At 34.1% G+C, this 13,632-nt stretch overlaps 2 protein-coding genes and 1 long non-coding RNA gene across 7 annotated transcripts; 2 read left to right on the forward strand and 1 right to left on the reverse strand.

Annotated features, from left to right (window-relative positions):
- Positions 1–71: 71 nt before the first annotated feature.
- On the forward strand, positions 72–5,188 carry LOC111453512 (actin-like). Of its 5 annotated transcripts, none has more exons than XR_002712269.1 (9): positions 72–174; positions 1,088–1,159; positions 1,348–1,741; positions 1,889–2,502; positions 2,598–2,684; positions 3,069–3,387; positions 3,500–3,588; positions 3,794–3,862; positions 5,104–5,188. XR_002712269.1 is itself a non-coding variant. In XM_023094633.1 (5 exons), exons 2-5 carry the CDS (start codon positions 1,100–1,102, stop codon positions 2,661–2,663), a joined length of 1,134 nt encoding a protein of 377 aa, XP_022950401.1. In that variant the 5' UTR covers positions 72–174; positions 1,088–1,099; the 3' UTR covers positions 2,664–2,938. The 5 variants fall into 5 exon arrangements, 1 of the variants encoding a protein (XP_022950401.1); XR_002712270.1 differs by having other exon boundaries at positions 3,798–3,862; XR_002712267.1 differs by lacking the exon at positions 5,104–5,188 and adding an exon at positions 4,987–5,072.
- On the reverse strand, positions 4,872–7,459 carry LOC111453511 (probable protein phosphatase 2C 23). Its single transcript, XM_023094632.1, has 4 exons — positions 5,954–7,459; positions 5,753–5,866; positions 5,410–5,674; positions 4,872–5,310 (listed from the first exon to the last, which is right to left on the reverse strand). Exons 1-4 carry the CDS (start codon positions 7,457–7,459, stop codon positions 5,195–5,197), a joined length of 2,001 nt encoding a protein of 666 aa, XP_022950400.1. The 3' UTR covers positions 4,872–5,194.
- Positions 7,460–11,599: 4,140 nt separating this feature from the next.
- LOC111453454 lies at positions 11,600–12,208 on the forward strand. Its single transcript, XR_002712262.1, has 3 exons — positions 11,600–11,735; positions 11,862–11,891; positions 11,988–12,208. It is a non-coding gene; the product is annotated as an uncharacterized LOC111453454 (long non-coding RNA).
- Positions 12,209–13,632: the final 1,424 nt, after the last annotated feature.

Genomic DNA, 13,632 nt, shown 5'->3' on the forward strand with positions numbered 1-13,632 from the left:
TTTTTTTTTTTTTTTTTTTTTTTTTTTTTTTTTTTTTTTTTTTTTTTTTTTTTTTTTTTTTTTTTTTGTATCTGCGATTTTTGTAAAAATAAACTCCTCGGGAGGCGGGTAGCTGCTAGCTAAGAAATCAGCTTCGAGCGAAAACGCTCTCGATTTCAACGGTTTCGAAAAAAGGTACTGCAAAATTTTCACTCTGATCGTTCGATGAATGCTTGTTTCTACATTTTCATCGTAATGTACTGATTTCGATTCTCGAATTTCTTTCTAAACGATCGGCATTTCCTCCTGCTCTATGATTTGCTGCTTTCTTTGGAGTTGACGCAATGCTTTGGTAGCTTTTTGGATGTTCTAGCTTTAGATATGACTGTTTGATTGATGTTCTTCACATTCTTGTTTTGTTGGCTCTACTGAACGGATATTGATTGGAGCTTGATTCTTCTGGAGTTTTATTTTTCCTTCTTATTTATTTGTTAATAATTTGATTTTTATTGAACTGGCCTTGCTGCACAGAAAGATTATTTAGATTATTTCGAGTAATACTTCAGTAGCATAACGACTAGTTTCTCGTATATCAATAATCAAAATGCAGCTTCTTAGAATTTAATCATTGTGGCGTATTATTTGCCTGGATGTTTTTGCAATCAGAGTGTGAGTTTTCTGAAATGACTGTGCAGTGTACCGATCAGGCCATGATCTGCCGTATTCTGCACGTAGCAGAGGATAGACATTAGATATTTTACTTATGATTAAGTCGTTTTTTGAATATCAGAAAGGGTCATTTTATTTCCTTGCGTTATTGTAATAGTGTACGTTTATTCGAGTCTCTCGAGTTCCCATAAGTTGCAGCTTTCAAATTTCTCAGATATGTTGTTTGTCAAGGATCTTAGGTGGATTGTGGAATTCGGACCTTTCAAAATTTTGTTGTTGCATACGGCTATCATGATTGATGAATTTGTAGACCGATTATTTTCCTTAAACATAAGATTGGGGATCTTAGCATATTGCTTTCATCCTATCTCTGAAAGAACCATTCCATATTCACCTTTTCTTTTATATACGTTTGATGCAATCTAAAATTCTTTTGCAGACAATATAAAAGATGGCTGAGAACGAGGACATCCAGCCTCTTGTCTGTGATAATGGAACAGGAATGGTTAAGGTGATGGAATTTTACCTTCAGTTGAGGATCAAATTTTCTGAATTTTTTTATTTTATTTTAAAATTTGTAAATACAATGCTCATGAATCGATGCGTTAAATAAAAAAATTCATTCTAAACGATTAGTTGCGATCCTCGTTCTATTCAACAGAAGAAAACTTTAATTGTAATTTTCCTGTTGTTTATCAGGCTGGGTTTGCTGGGGATGATGCTCCAAGGGCTGTCTTCCCTAGCATTGTTGGTCGCCCTCGCCATACAGGTGTTATGGTTGGAATGGGGCAGAAAGATGCTTATGTTGGGGATGAGGCTCAGTCCAAGCGTGGTATTTTGACTCTCAAATACCCTATTGAGCACGGAATTGTCAGCAACTGGGATGACATGGAGAAGATTTGGCATCACACTTTCTACAATGAACTTCGTGTCGCTCCAGAAGAACATCCAATTCTTCTAACTGAGGCACCACTCAATCCCAAAGCTAACCGTGAGAAGATGACCCAGATTATGTTTGAGACCTTCAATGCACCAGCTATGTACGTAGCCATTCAAGCTGTTCTTTCCCTTTATGCCAGTGGTCGTACAACTGGTAAGCTTTCTCATTGGTGTTTAAAATAGAACATATGTCACTATCTTCTGAAAAGTTACTTATGTACTTTTTGCTGATGAAAAGTAGGCGAATTGAGAGATAATGTTTATTGAACCTGCCTCGTGAAGTTATTCTGCTTTGTTGTAGGCATTGTGCTAGATTCTGGAGATGGTGTCAGTCACACAGTCCCCATCTACGAGGGATATGCACTTCCGCATGCTATCCTACGTATTGATCTTGCTGGCCGTGACCTGACTGACGCCCTCATGAAAATTTTGACTGAGCGTGGTTATTCATTCACCACTTCAGCTGAGCGTGAAATTGTGAGAGATATGAAGGAAAAGTTGGCGTACATTGCCCTTGACTTTGAGCAAGAATTAGAAGCCTCTAAGACCAGCTCTTCAGTTGAGAAGAGTTATGAACTGCCAGATGGTCAGGTGATTACCATTGGCGCTGAGCGTTTCCGATGCCCGGAAGTCCTTTTCCAGCCATCCATGATCGGAATGGAAGCTGCTGGTATTCATGAGACAACATACAATTCCATCATGAAATGTGATGTTGACATCAGGAAAGATTTGTATGGAAACATTGTGCTCAGTGGTGGTTCAACCATGTTCCCTGGAATTGCTGATAGAATGAGCAAGGAGATCACAGCCTTGGCCCCGAGCAGCATGAAGATTAAGGTGGTTGCGCCGCCTGAAAGGAAGTACAGTGTGTGGATTGGAGGTTCCATCTTGGCGTCCTTGAGCACTTTCCAGCAGGTGAGTTTATTTCAAGGCGTTTTCCTTCTCATCACAATGCACATTATGTTTGATGTAGGGTCTCGAACTTACATATTTGGCTTGCTTCTATGCAGATGTGGATTTCTAAGGCTGAGTATGATGAGTCTGGCCCCTCAATTGTCCACAGGAAATGCTTCTAATCACGAGCAAACACGTGTCAAGTTCGGTACCGTTTTACGTGAGAAAGAAATTGCTGCTTAATATTCCCTCTTTCGTTCAACTCCATTTTTCCATTTTTTTTCCTTCTTTTTGTATCTTTGTCTTATCATAATGTATGGTCGTCAACCTTTAATGGAAGGAGTGATAGCTGGACTTTTTGTCAATCATTCAGTTATCACTTATAATCCCTTTGGTGCCAAGTCTATTGTGTTATTTTCATTTTTTATTCCTCTGAATATGGTGACCAGTGAGGAAATTTTGAATAATTTATCCTTCAAAGATGTTTTTAAGTTTTAACTAATTTATGAATATGGCTATATGCAATAATTTGGCCTCATTTTTCTTTTGAGAGGATTGTCAACTTTTATTGATTTGAATTGGGTCAGGATCGGGGCTAAAAAAATATGGAGCTGATGGCAGCGGAGGTGGAATCATCGCCTGCCATATGTTTCCCGCGTAAACGGCAGCGCGCATGTCCATTATCCCAATCTTCAATTCGGTCTTCATTCTTGAGCCGAACCTGAACCCTAGCTTAGCGATGACTTCAAATTCAGATTCTTAATATTATCCATTTTGTTTCCCTGATTCAGAAAGATGTAGATTGTTCATCTCGCCAAGAATCTGAATCGCCGTAGCCGCCATCAAGAGTTTGTGGGAGGTTCCTACTCCATTCTCGTTTACCGCACTCTTTCTGATCCGAACATGGTAAGTTTTTCGTCATATTCGTTTCGAATTTTTTAAATTTGGAGTTTGTTCGTTCTCAATTGCATTTTCTTAGTAAAATTACCTGAAATATTGATCCTGACTGATGTTTAAGGACGAGATATTTCATGTACCTCAAGCTCAGAAATGCTGCAGTGGGAACTTCCGAAGTTGGGACCCGAAGATTTCAAATCCTCCTGGACTGTACGTTCTTATCTCTCTATTCTATGATTCTTTCAACTAGAAGTGTTGGCTCCTATTCTGGATTATTGTCCTGATTTGTATCCTTATTCAGCTTACAGGCTATCCAGTACGGAATAGTGAAATATTTGCTTCTTGTTTTCTTAATTTTTTAAGTACTCAATTGTCCCTGCGAGGAATAAATAACAATTATTTGTCTATCATCAAGGTAGCATCGCTAGGACTTTTGGCAGAACTTTGTGGTAATGATAATACATGGAACCTAAATCTTCTGAAGGTACTATCTTTCACTTGCCCACGTTGCTTCTTTGTTTCCTGCCATTGTCTTTACTCAAGCCGTACCATCATTTTCTGAAGCTTGTTCCATTCATATTCTCCGTTCAACTAATTTGCATCATTTTCTAGTAACTAGATCTGTATTATCATTCTTTGTAGCCCTTGATGTTATTAGATTCTTACGTGCTCCGTGTCAGCACATAAATGTGCAAGTGGGGTTTGAATGCTCTGATTATTTTAAAAACGAATTTGCATCCACTATCCTTTATTTTATTTTATGGCATAGTCTTTTGTCTTACAATCGCTTACTTTTTTTCGGTGGAATTCAAACTGGAGATCCACCTACATGATCAATAACCATCGGAGGTAAAAGTCCAAAGAAATGTACTGGTCCTCCCTTCCAAAGGGTTTATGATAGTAACAGACCCTTCATAGGCAGGCTTCTCACAAGTTCTGATATTTTTCCTGTTGTTGTCTCTATTGTTGTAGAAGTGGAACCAAGATCGATCATACTTACAGACCCACAAACAGAAATAAATAAAGAGACGGTAATTTACGTAGTTCGAAGAGAAGAAATTCTCCTACATCTACGAGAGGTAACCAATAACCATAACCCGAAAGGTAACCAATAACCATAACCAAAATATTCACAAATGTATCTCTACAAAGTCTCACCTTCACAGATTTCTAAACCATATTAACTAAATATTAGAATATATTTATAACTAATAAATAGCTAAGATGTTTTAAGCTATTTTAATTATGATTAATTGCATGGTATCCAAACGACGAACAGCTCAGCCTGTGATGGATGCTTTGTGAAGTCTGACCAAGATTTCCATTTCCAAGAATATTTTAGAAAGCGGGGTTTGTTTTGGGTGGGTGGAGGAAGAGGATTCAAAAGCTTTGTCTTTCTTTTCTTTTATTGGGAGGATTCAAAGGCATATTAGTTTTGATCCCCAGCTCCATTTCCACCAACAAGCTCAGATTCAAAATAAAATTTAGAAGAGTAAATGTAAATGAGTGATTGTTTATTTTGAGTGGATGGGTTGGTAGGAAGTCAAGACTCCTAGAGAAGAAACTTCTTAAGTCTGCTAAACAAAATTGCTGAAATTTTCCAAACAGTTCTGCTTTGGAATGTGTTTGTATTGGATGCAAGTTGCAACACACGCACGCACACACAATTTGGGGTGGAAGACAGGCAAGAGGAAGCTGAACAACTCTACACTCTCTGTGTTGAAGGTTGAAGAAGAAGAATCAATGAAATAAATGGCAGAATTATTTGCCCCACCTACTGTTGTTATCTTTGATTTCTATTGGCTAGTATCTCTATTTACATCAACCAATGCCAAATTCTTCCTTCTAATGAAACGATGATCACTGAAACGTCGTCGTGGTACTTCCGCCTCTCCCCTTGTGGGATGTCAAGCAGCTCATGGAAGGCCATTCCTGCATGTTTTCCAAATCACATCAGTAAGTAAAGTTCATACTCCTAACATATATGCTGTATTTGTTTCTTTTCTTTTATCTTCCTTTCTTGTTTCTTACCATATTTTTTAGCTGCTCGAAACAATACTTCTTCAATGAGATTTTGAGCAGGATCTCCTTCAGGGAAAGAAGCAATGAAGGACTCTACTTGAGCAACAGCTTCTTCATTTGTAAAGTATTGATAGAGTCCATCAGACGACAATATCAAGAATCTGTCGGTTGGGCTGAGTTTATAATGGCACAGAGTTGGATCACAGGTGATGTAAGGTGAATTTCCCACATAGTCTATTCTGAACATCTCTAGCAATGCATCATTCCACTTTGGCTGCAAAACACTCATTTCATCAGTACCATATTTGTCTTACATTCTAGCAGACTACAAGGTTTGGAAATGTGGAAAGACCTGTTTCAGAAAGCCAGCTCCAAACGCCCGTGTGATTTTCAAATAACCTTTCACCCTGTCATTCATAATTGCGGAAGGGTCGTCAGGATGAGCATTCTTGATCCTCTGAACTTCCTGATGATATTCAAGTTTCTCTCATAAATGCATGTAATCTAAATGCAGTGTTTTGTGGAAGATGAGTGATATTGACAAGAACATTACCTCCTCTGTGTACGTGCTGTGGTCCATTGTAAGCTGATGGGAAGCCAAGGCTGTTAATCTTTCAGGGGATTCTAATACTCGTGGTGTTCCTTCATTGATTCTCTCCAGGTCTCTGTATGGTTCGAGTTGCTGCGCTACAATTGCACGGCTGTCTCCTACATTCATCAGGTACACATCTTCTCCTCTCATTAACATAACCAAAACACAAGAACCCATTAGAGCTAGCTCAGGATTTCTTGTGGCCATCTTGTCTGCATTCTGCAGATATGATTCCTCTGTTTTTTTCAATGCTTCAGACAGAGCATTCAACAACTCAGAATGATTGATTGTTGTTGATTCATCCCATATGTTGTGGTGATCTAATCCTATGCTTTCCCTTTCCCTTTCCCATTTCCAATTCCTTGGATCCTGATCGCCCTTCTTCATCAGCTGTCTCGTCCTATTTTCTGCCGAAAAGTTCTCTGTAGGTTGATGAACATTAGCCTGAGTTTCTATGTGGGTTGTTCCATGATCGTCTTCCTCAATTGAAGCAGAGTTGGATGAGTTCATGGAAGACGTGGTTGCAGTTGAATCGAACTTATCATTCCATATCAAACCCTTGAGCTCTTTGAGAACGGCAGTGTAGAGATTAGCGAGTAAGTAATCAGGAGCATCAGGGCCGTTGAATCCATCATAAACTCCGACAAAAACCCAACCATTATCCTCCGATATCACCACGTGAACTCTATCCTCACCGGCCTTCCCCTGTGCCCACTGTACGCCCTGACCGCCGACAAAGTAATCGCCATCGTCTTCCTGCGCCAAACTGGCCTGGCTGCTCAAATGAACACTGCTTTGAGTCTGAGCTGCATTCTCATTATGTTTGTATGAACTCGCAGCCTTCTGGTTTCGAGAAATGGTTTTGGATATGGCTCTCTTGAGAATCCGAATGAGACTTCTTTTCGATTTCGGTTGTCTATCTCCAACGCCGCCGTTAGAGACGCTTCTCTGCAATTTCTCAGGTCCGCCGCCCTTCTCAATCGAGCCGGAGTAAACCACTCGATCTATCGGGCCCGATTCGATGCTCCGGGCGGCCAAGGGTCCGGATAAGAACCCTCTCTCCATTGGACCCGAAGAAGGGAATCCACCGAAATTTCCCGACATCGAGTGGCGTGGCACCGGCTGTAGCGGCACAGAGGCAAAGGAATTCGAGCAATCGAAAGCAGCGGCCCGATCAAACGTGGTGCTATAAGGATATAGATCGACCAGAGACGTGGACAGCGGCGTTGAGACGTTGGCGCTTACAGAGGCGCCGGAAATCGACCGGTAAATGGTCGCTGGAGAGATGTAGTCATCCGGGAAAGCTTTGAAGGAGGAGAGGGTTTGTGGGTCGGGTGGGAGATAGTAAAAGGAGTGGCCGAAACCGCCGTCGTGGCGGTCGGAGATTATGTCGGCAGGACCATAACGACTGGAAATATCGCCGGCGCCGGCGAAGCAGTGGCCAATCTTCCCAATATGATTACCCATATGAAAAAAGAAAACAAAAAAAAAATAGAGAATTTATCTTCTCTGCTGTTTGATTTGATTGATCTTGCATAATACTCTCTCTCTCAATGTGAGAGAGAGATCGTGCGCCTCAAACCGAAAGAAGTTTGATAGCTCAGAAATTGTTAATGAGAGAGAAAGAGGAGAGAGAGAGAGAGAAGAGTTGACTTTTAGAAGTGGAATTCATATTTGTTTGTTTGTTTGTTGCTTTTTAAAATTTTATTTTTTCTAAAAAATACTTGCTGCTTTTTTTATTATTATTTTATTCATTAGGTCGTTGACCTGCATTAAACTAAAAGCAAATGAATTGGAAATTTTAGGAATATTCAATTAAAGAGATAGTTCGATTATTTTTCCTATTTTATTTTATGATTATTATTATTATTTTGTAGGATCTTAGTAAAATCCAAAAGTCAATGTTTGAAATTTCATATCAAATAAATAACGAATAATCATTTAACTTAAAACCCAAATATAAATTAATTAGTTTCCAAACTTTTAATTCTTTTAATTTTCAACTACATGAACGTGCAATGAAGATAGTTTCTATTTAACCAATCAGCATATGCCACGTCATATTATTTTATTTCTTTATTCTTTTTGAATTTGAATTATTTTCATTAAGGTAATAGACATGGAAAGCTTGTTAATTTTTTCCATAAATAATTTATTTTTTTATTGAAAAGAAAATTGGTGGCAGCCTTTTATTCTTTGGTTTGAATTTAGTGGTAACCTATATGTAGCTAAATTACACGTGGAAAATTAAATTTCACTCTTTCTATTTATGTAATTTTAGGGAGAGGTTAGGAAATTGATGCATTTTCAATTCTCACCTAACATTCCATTTAAAGAAATTGACGCATTTCTTTGTTTCACATTTATTTTTATAAATGAAATTATTAATTCTAGAAAAATGTAAGCATTTGAAGCTTCAATTGTTTCCATATTGGCTTAAAATTAATTGAATCTAAACAAATATGAACGCATATATTTTTTTTGGTATGAATTATTTCAAAAATAATAATTAAATTATGAGTTTAATTGAATGAATGGTTTAAATTAAAAGTTTAATTTAAAATTTTCACAATATGAATTTGAAAGTTAAATTGAAAATTAGAAACTAAGAAATGAAATTTAAGGATTAAAACGATAATTAAATAATTATTTATTTTAGAATAAATCATAAATACATTAAAGAAACTATCTTTTTCCTTGGAATAAAATTGGAGACGATATATTTGGAGATAAACATTGAAAATATAAAGGAAAAAATATTGACACGTGTCACTATCCCAGGAATTCGTTCACTTTTCTCCTCAAAAGACTTTCTAAAATTAGAAAGTTTCAATGGCCCCAAAATAAAAAGATAATGAAGTTGATGGTTAATTAAATCCCCGTGGTCCATTCAATGTAAAGGCTTCGATTTTTCTGAAAAATCGAAATTATAATGAATAAATAAATAAATAAATAAAGTTGTATTTGAATTTCTTTTTCATATTTCATCCACCACCAAATTATCCGATATATACCTATATTTATTTTATTTAAATTTATAATTATTTTTTTTCTTATTTATTCTCCAACCACTCTTAAAAATAATATTTTTAATTTTTTGTAATATATTTTTTCATCCTATCGATTGAAACTGAGTTAATTAAGTGTTTGAAAATAAATAAATATGTATTTTACTTAACAACATTTTAGTTTTATTAAAACAAAAAACTAAATTAAATGATTCGAACAATACGAGCAATCCCAATAATCCCAACTCAAATATTTTATGTTTGAGTTAGATTCGTTGTTTAAAAAAGTTGCTTGATTTGAAAAGATTTACATGAAACCACGAGGTCTGGTCTAAAAAAAAAAATATCTAATCCCGACTCGACTAAACTCATAAATATTCTTAAACTAAACATGGCTAAAGGAGAATTTTGAATGATGAGTGAGCAAAAAGGTATGGGTCTTCCCTTGGATGTATCTGAGGATATGGATATGGGTCGTTGGACAGCTCAGCATCAAAGCCCAAACCACTTGGGCTCGCGGAACAGGCTTAGCCCAAACCAAAAAGGTATTGGGCTAACCCTCTTTTTCTTCATCGATATCTGTGAGATTACAAAATATTTTATATTTATTTGTGCTGAAATTAGTAAATATTTTTACCATAATTCAATATATTAACATATATATATATATATATATTTTTTTTTACGACCAGAGATTTAAATAACCTTCCCGTGTTGAACTAAAAAAATAACTAATAGTTCGTAGAAATATATAATTGAAAAAAAAAACAGATATTTACTTAGACTATAAAATATAAAATTAATGTCGTTTGAACCTCTAAAAAAAATTTATTGAATACAAATATTTATATTAAATACAAAATTAAATTATATATCCAATACATTTATTGAGTTTAAACAGTATCCGAAAAAAAATGACAAATTTAAAATTTTTTTTTTGTAATATTGAGACATTAAATTCATATTTAAAACTTAGAAATTTAATCAAATAATAAATAATATAATGTATTGAAGTGGTGGAAGTCAAAGTTGGGTATGGGCTGTATGGCCCACACTCCATAAGTGACCACTTTCATTCTCCACCCACCAAAATATCCAACCATTCCAATTTTTATTATTTTTATTATACTTTTTCAAACGAATAATCTATTTTTTCAATCCCAACAAAATAAAAAATAATATTTTAACTAAAAAATTATCAATTATTTCATTTTATAAAAAAAAAAAAAAAAAAACCATGTTAGTTAGTATTCATTTAAATTTATATTTTTAAAAATTTCTTATATCAAGGTTATAATTATTTTAAACCCAATTATTATTTTTTATTTTGTTTTTTTCCTTCACAAAAAGACCAATTTTTTTTATTTATTTATGTGGGAAGAAAAAAATAAAGAAAATTGGGGTTTTTTTGTGTGCCTTCCATAGTGGAAAACGGTGAAATTCTAAGGGCCCATTTTCCATTACTATGGAATGTTACACTTTAGCATACTTCATCTTCTTCTTATGCTTTAAAAAGTTTTATTTTATTATTATAAATAACCAATTAAATATATTTTTAAATTAATTATTTTTTAAAAAAAATACAAAGTCTCCATGCCTGATTTTCCGGCGTTTGTGACTTTTTATTTTATTTTCTATTTATTATAAAAATTAAATTTTATTTTTCACAAAATTTTAAGAGAATAAATAAATTAATTTTAATCCACGTTTCAATATGTCTTTTTCTGGTTATAGAGACATTGAGACATTTATTGGGAATCCAAAAATAAAAGAATCTTTTCTTTTTTATTTTTTTTATAATTAAAATTATGCTAAAATATTACTATTATATAGTTGATTTTAAAATTTCCCTTTAATATTTTAATTTTTTTTTTACTAAAGTACCCAACGCAATTTTCTTTTAAAAAAATATTTGTTTGAATTTTATCCATTTTTTAAATAAAAATAATTGACTAAATAATAACTATTTTGGCATTACTAGAATAAAAGGAGAAAAAAAACAAAAAAACTTGCCAAATAAAGATTTTTTTTTTATTGAAAATGATGAAAATTAAAAATAAAAACAGAAAAATGTTTTTAAAAAGTGATTTATTTAGCCGAGCTCTAAAATATAAAGACAAAAGGATACAATCGTCAGAGTTTTTAATGAAAGTGGACCAACCGCTTAAGGACGGTCCATTTCATTATGGCCAGAGCTTTTAAACCGGCCAACTCAATCGCCCTTAAAACGGTGTCGTTTTAGCAAGAAAAAATCAATTCAAACACTAAATTATCATAATTAAATTAATTTATACCATTTGTAATTGATTAATCATTATTTTCACTTAAAATTGATTTTTTCCACAAACTATTCACTCTCTTCAATTACAAGAAATAAAAATGAAAAAACAATTAAAAAAAAAAGAGAATAATCGATTTAGAAAAATAAAAGAGAAATACGAAACCATGTAATATAAAATAATATTATAAACGGAATTTAGAAAGAAAAAAAAAAGAAAAAGTAGAGATGCGCGTTTGGGAAGCGAATGAGATCGCAACACGTGGACGGTGGATAGCATCCAACACGCCACTATAAATAACGCTTGAAATTGAGAGACTGAAACCAGGAAGCTCCGAGTTTTTCAACCAAAAATCAAAAAAACAATTTGAGATTTAATTTTTCGTACGGAAAAAGAAAAACAAATGCCGAAGTGTGGATGTGACGCTGCCTGCAATTGCAGTCTCAACAACTGCTCGTCAGTGTCTTCTCTTTCCACCCTTCCTTCTTATTTTCTGTTTGTTTCTCGAGAAAATTTGGGAATTTTATTTTCCCGAGAAAATCAGAAACTGACTGTTTTTCATACTTTGTTTTTTTGTTACAGATGCAAACGTGATGTTGGTCCCATGAAAGAGTATGAATTTGCATTTATATTTATATATATATATATGTGTGTGTGTATATAATAAAAGTTTGCATATAATTAAAAAGGTGTGTTTTGTGAAAGCAGGAACTTTGAGGCAGGTGGGTGTGACTGCAAATGCTCGTGCGTGGACAATTGCAAGTGTGGGTGTGGGTCATGCAGCTGCTAAAGACATAATTTAAGGCTATGATTTGAAATATGTATGAATGGGTTGTGTGTGTTGTGTTTGTGTGTAAGGTGTTCGACGAAATGCCGCTTACAAATACCTGAGAAATAAATGGCACACTCATTCCTATTTTAATGCATCATCTGCCTTCTTCTTTTCTAATGTCCCCACTGCCTCATTTACATTGCTATTTAAACTTTAAACCACACCACATGTAACTAATACCATACGAGACCGGCGATGGTTCATTCAACCATTCCTAATAAAGTTTCAAAAAGATCTTTTAACGTAAAAAAATTTCAAAAATATTCTTTTAATTTTGAAAAGTTCATACCTAACGTTATATACTGTAAGCCGTTGTTATTTCTCTCTTGGTTGCTTATATAACGTCTCTTTCAAAAATCTCTCTTTGCCCTCGTTTTCTAAAACCTCTCTTAAAATCGAGACCGGAGGCTCGAGCATACGTCGCTTGGCCGTAAGCGCGACGCAATAACGGATTGGCTTACACAATAACGGATTGGCTTAGCTCACTTGTCGTTGGAAAGTGAGTGCCGCACAATCGCAAGTCCGCTGCCAAGTGTGATTGTGACAAATAGTAAAGTATAACTTTTTGAAACATGTCTAAACTTTTTAAAAAATAGCACATATCCACTCTGAGCCCAAAAGGCCTCCGACGAATAGAGATACTATTCATTGATTATAAACACATGATCATTCTCTATTTTCATCATCCAACAAATATAACATTAAAAAAGATAATTTATAAGGTATCGATATACTAATTTTTATCTATAATTAATAGTAAAACAAGTTTTTAATTTTTTTTTTTGTAAAGGTTAAGAGTGTTAATGTCATTTTTAAAATTTCACGTGTATTTTTTAAATATAATATTATTAATGATAAGGGTATTTTATAAATGAAAAAATTTCTTGAAGGGTATTTTTGAAATAAAGTACTCATTATTTTTCTCCAAAACTAATCGTGAGAATATTTATGAGTATTTTTGAAATTTAAAAATATTAGAGATATGTTTTAGCTAAACTTCGGGTATCTTAAAAAATTAGTTTAGCTTATATTTTTCTACCAAAATTATTATTTTTTTTTGGAGAAAATATTTGTTATTAGTTAAATTACAACTTTAGGTATGAATTTGCATCTTTTTTTATCACTAAACTCTCATTTTTGTTTGTTTACCAACTTTGTAAACCTTAATTTTGTGTCTAATACATATGTGACGTATTTACGACCTATTCAATATTTTATAATCATACCTAATACATCACTCGCTCGCTGTTTACAATTCGGAAACATGAAGGACAAATTCGTAAATTAACATAGTTATATCTAGATATGTTTATTAATTTCATCGTACGAGTTCCGAGTCAACAACGACAAAGATCTTTTTCCTCTCGACCGTTGAGCTTATAATAAATAGAACCCACGAACTAATATATGTTTTTTTTATTCCTAGCTACCATTGTTTAATTAATCTCCACCGTCAATTATTTACTTGATCATAAAAAGATAAGTTAGTGTAAAAATTTCCGTAAGGAGTAAAATTATAAA

This window comes from Cucurbita moschata, unplaced genomic scaffold (assembly GCF_002738365.1).
Source record: "Cucurbita moschata cultivar Rifu unplaced genomic scaffold, Cmos_1.0 Cmo_Scf00015, whole genome shotgun sequence".
NCBI lineage: Eukaryota > Viridiplantae > Streptophyta > Magnoliopsida > Cucurbitales > Cucurbitaceae > Cucurbita > Cucurbita moschata.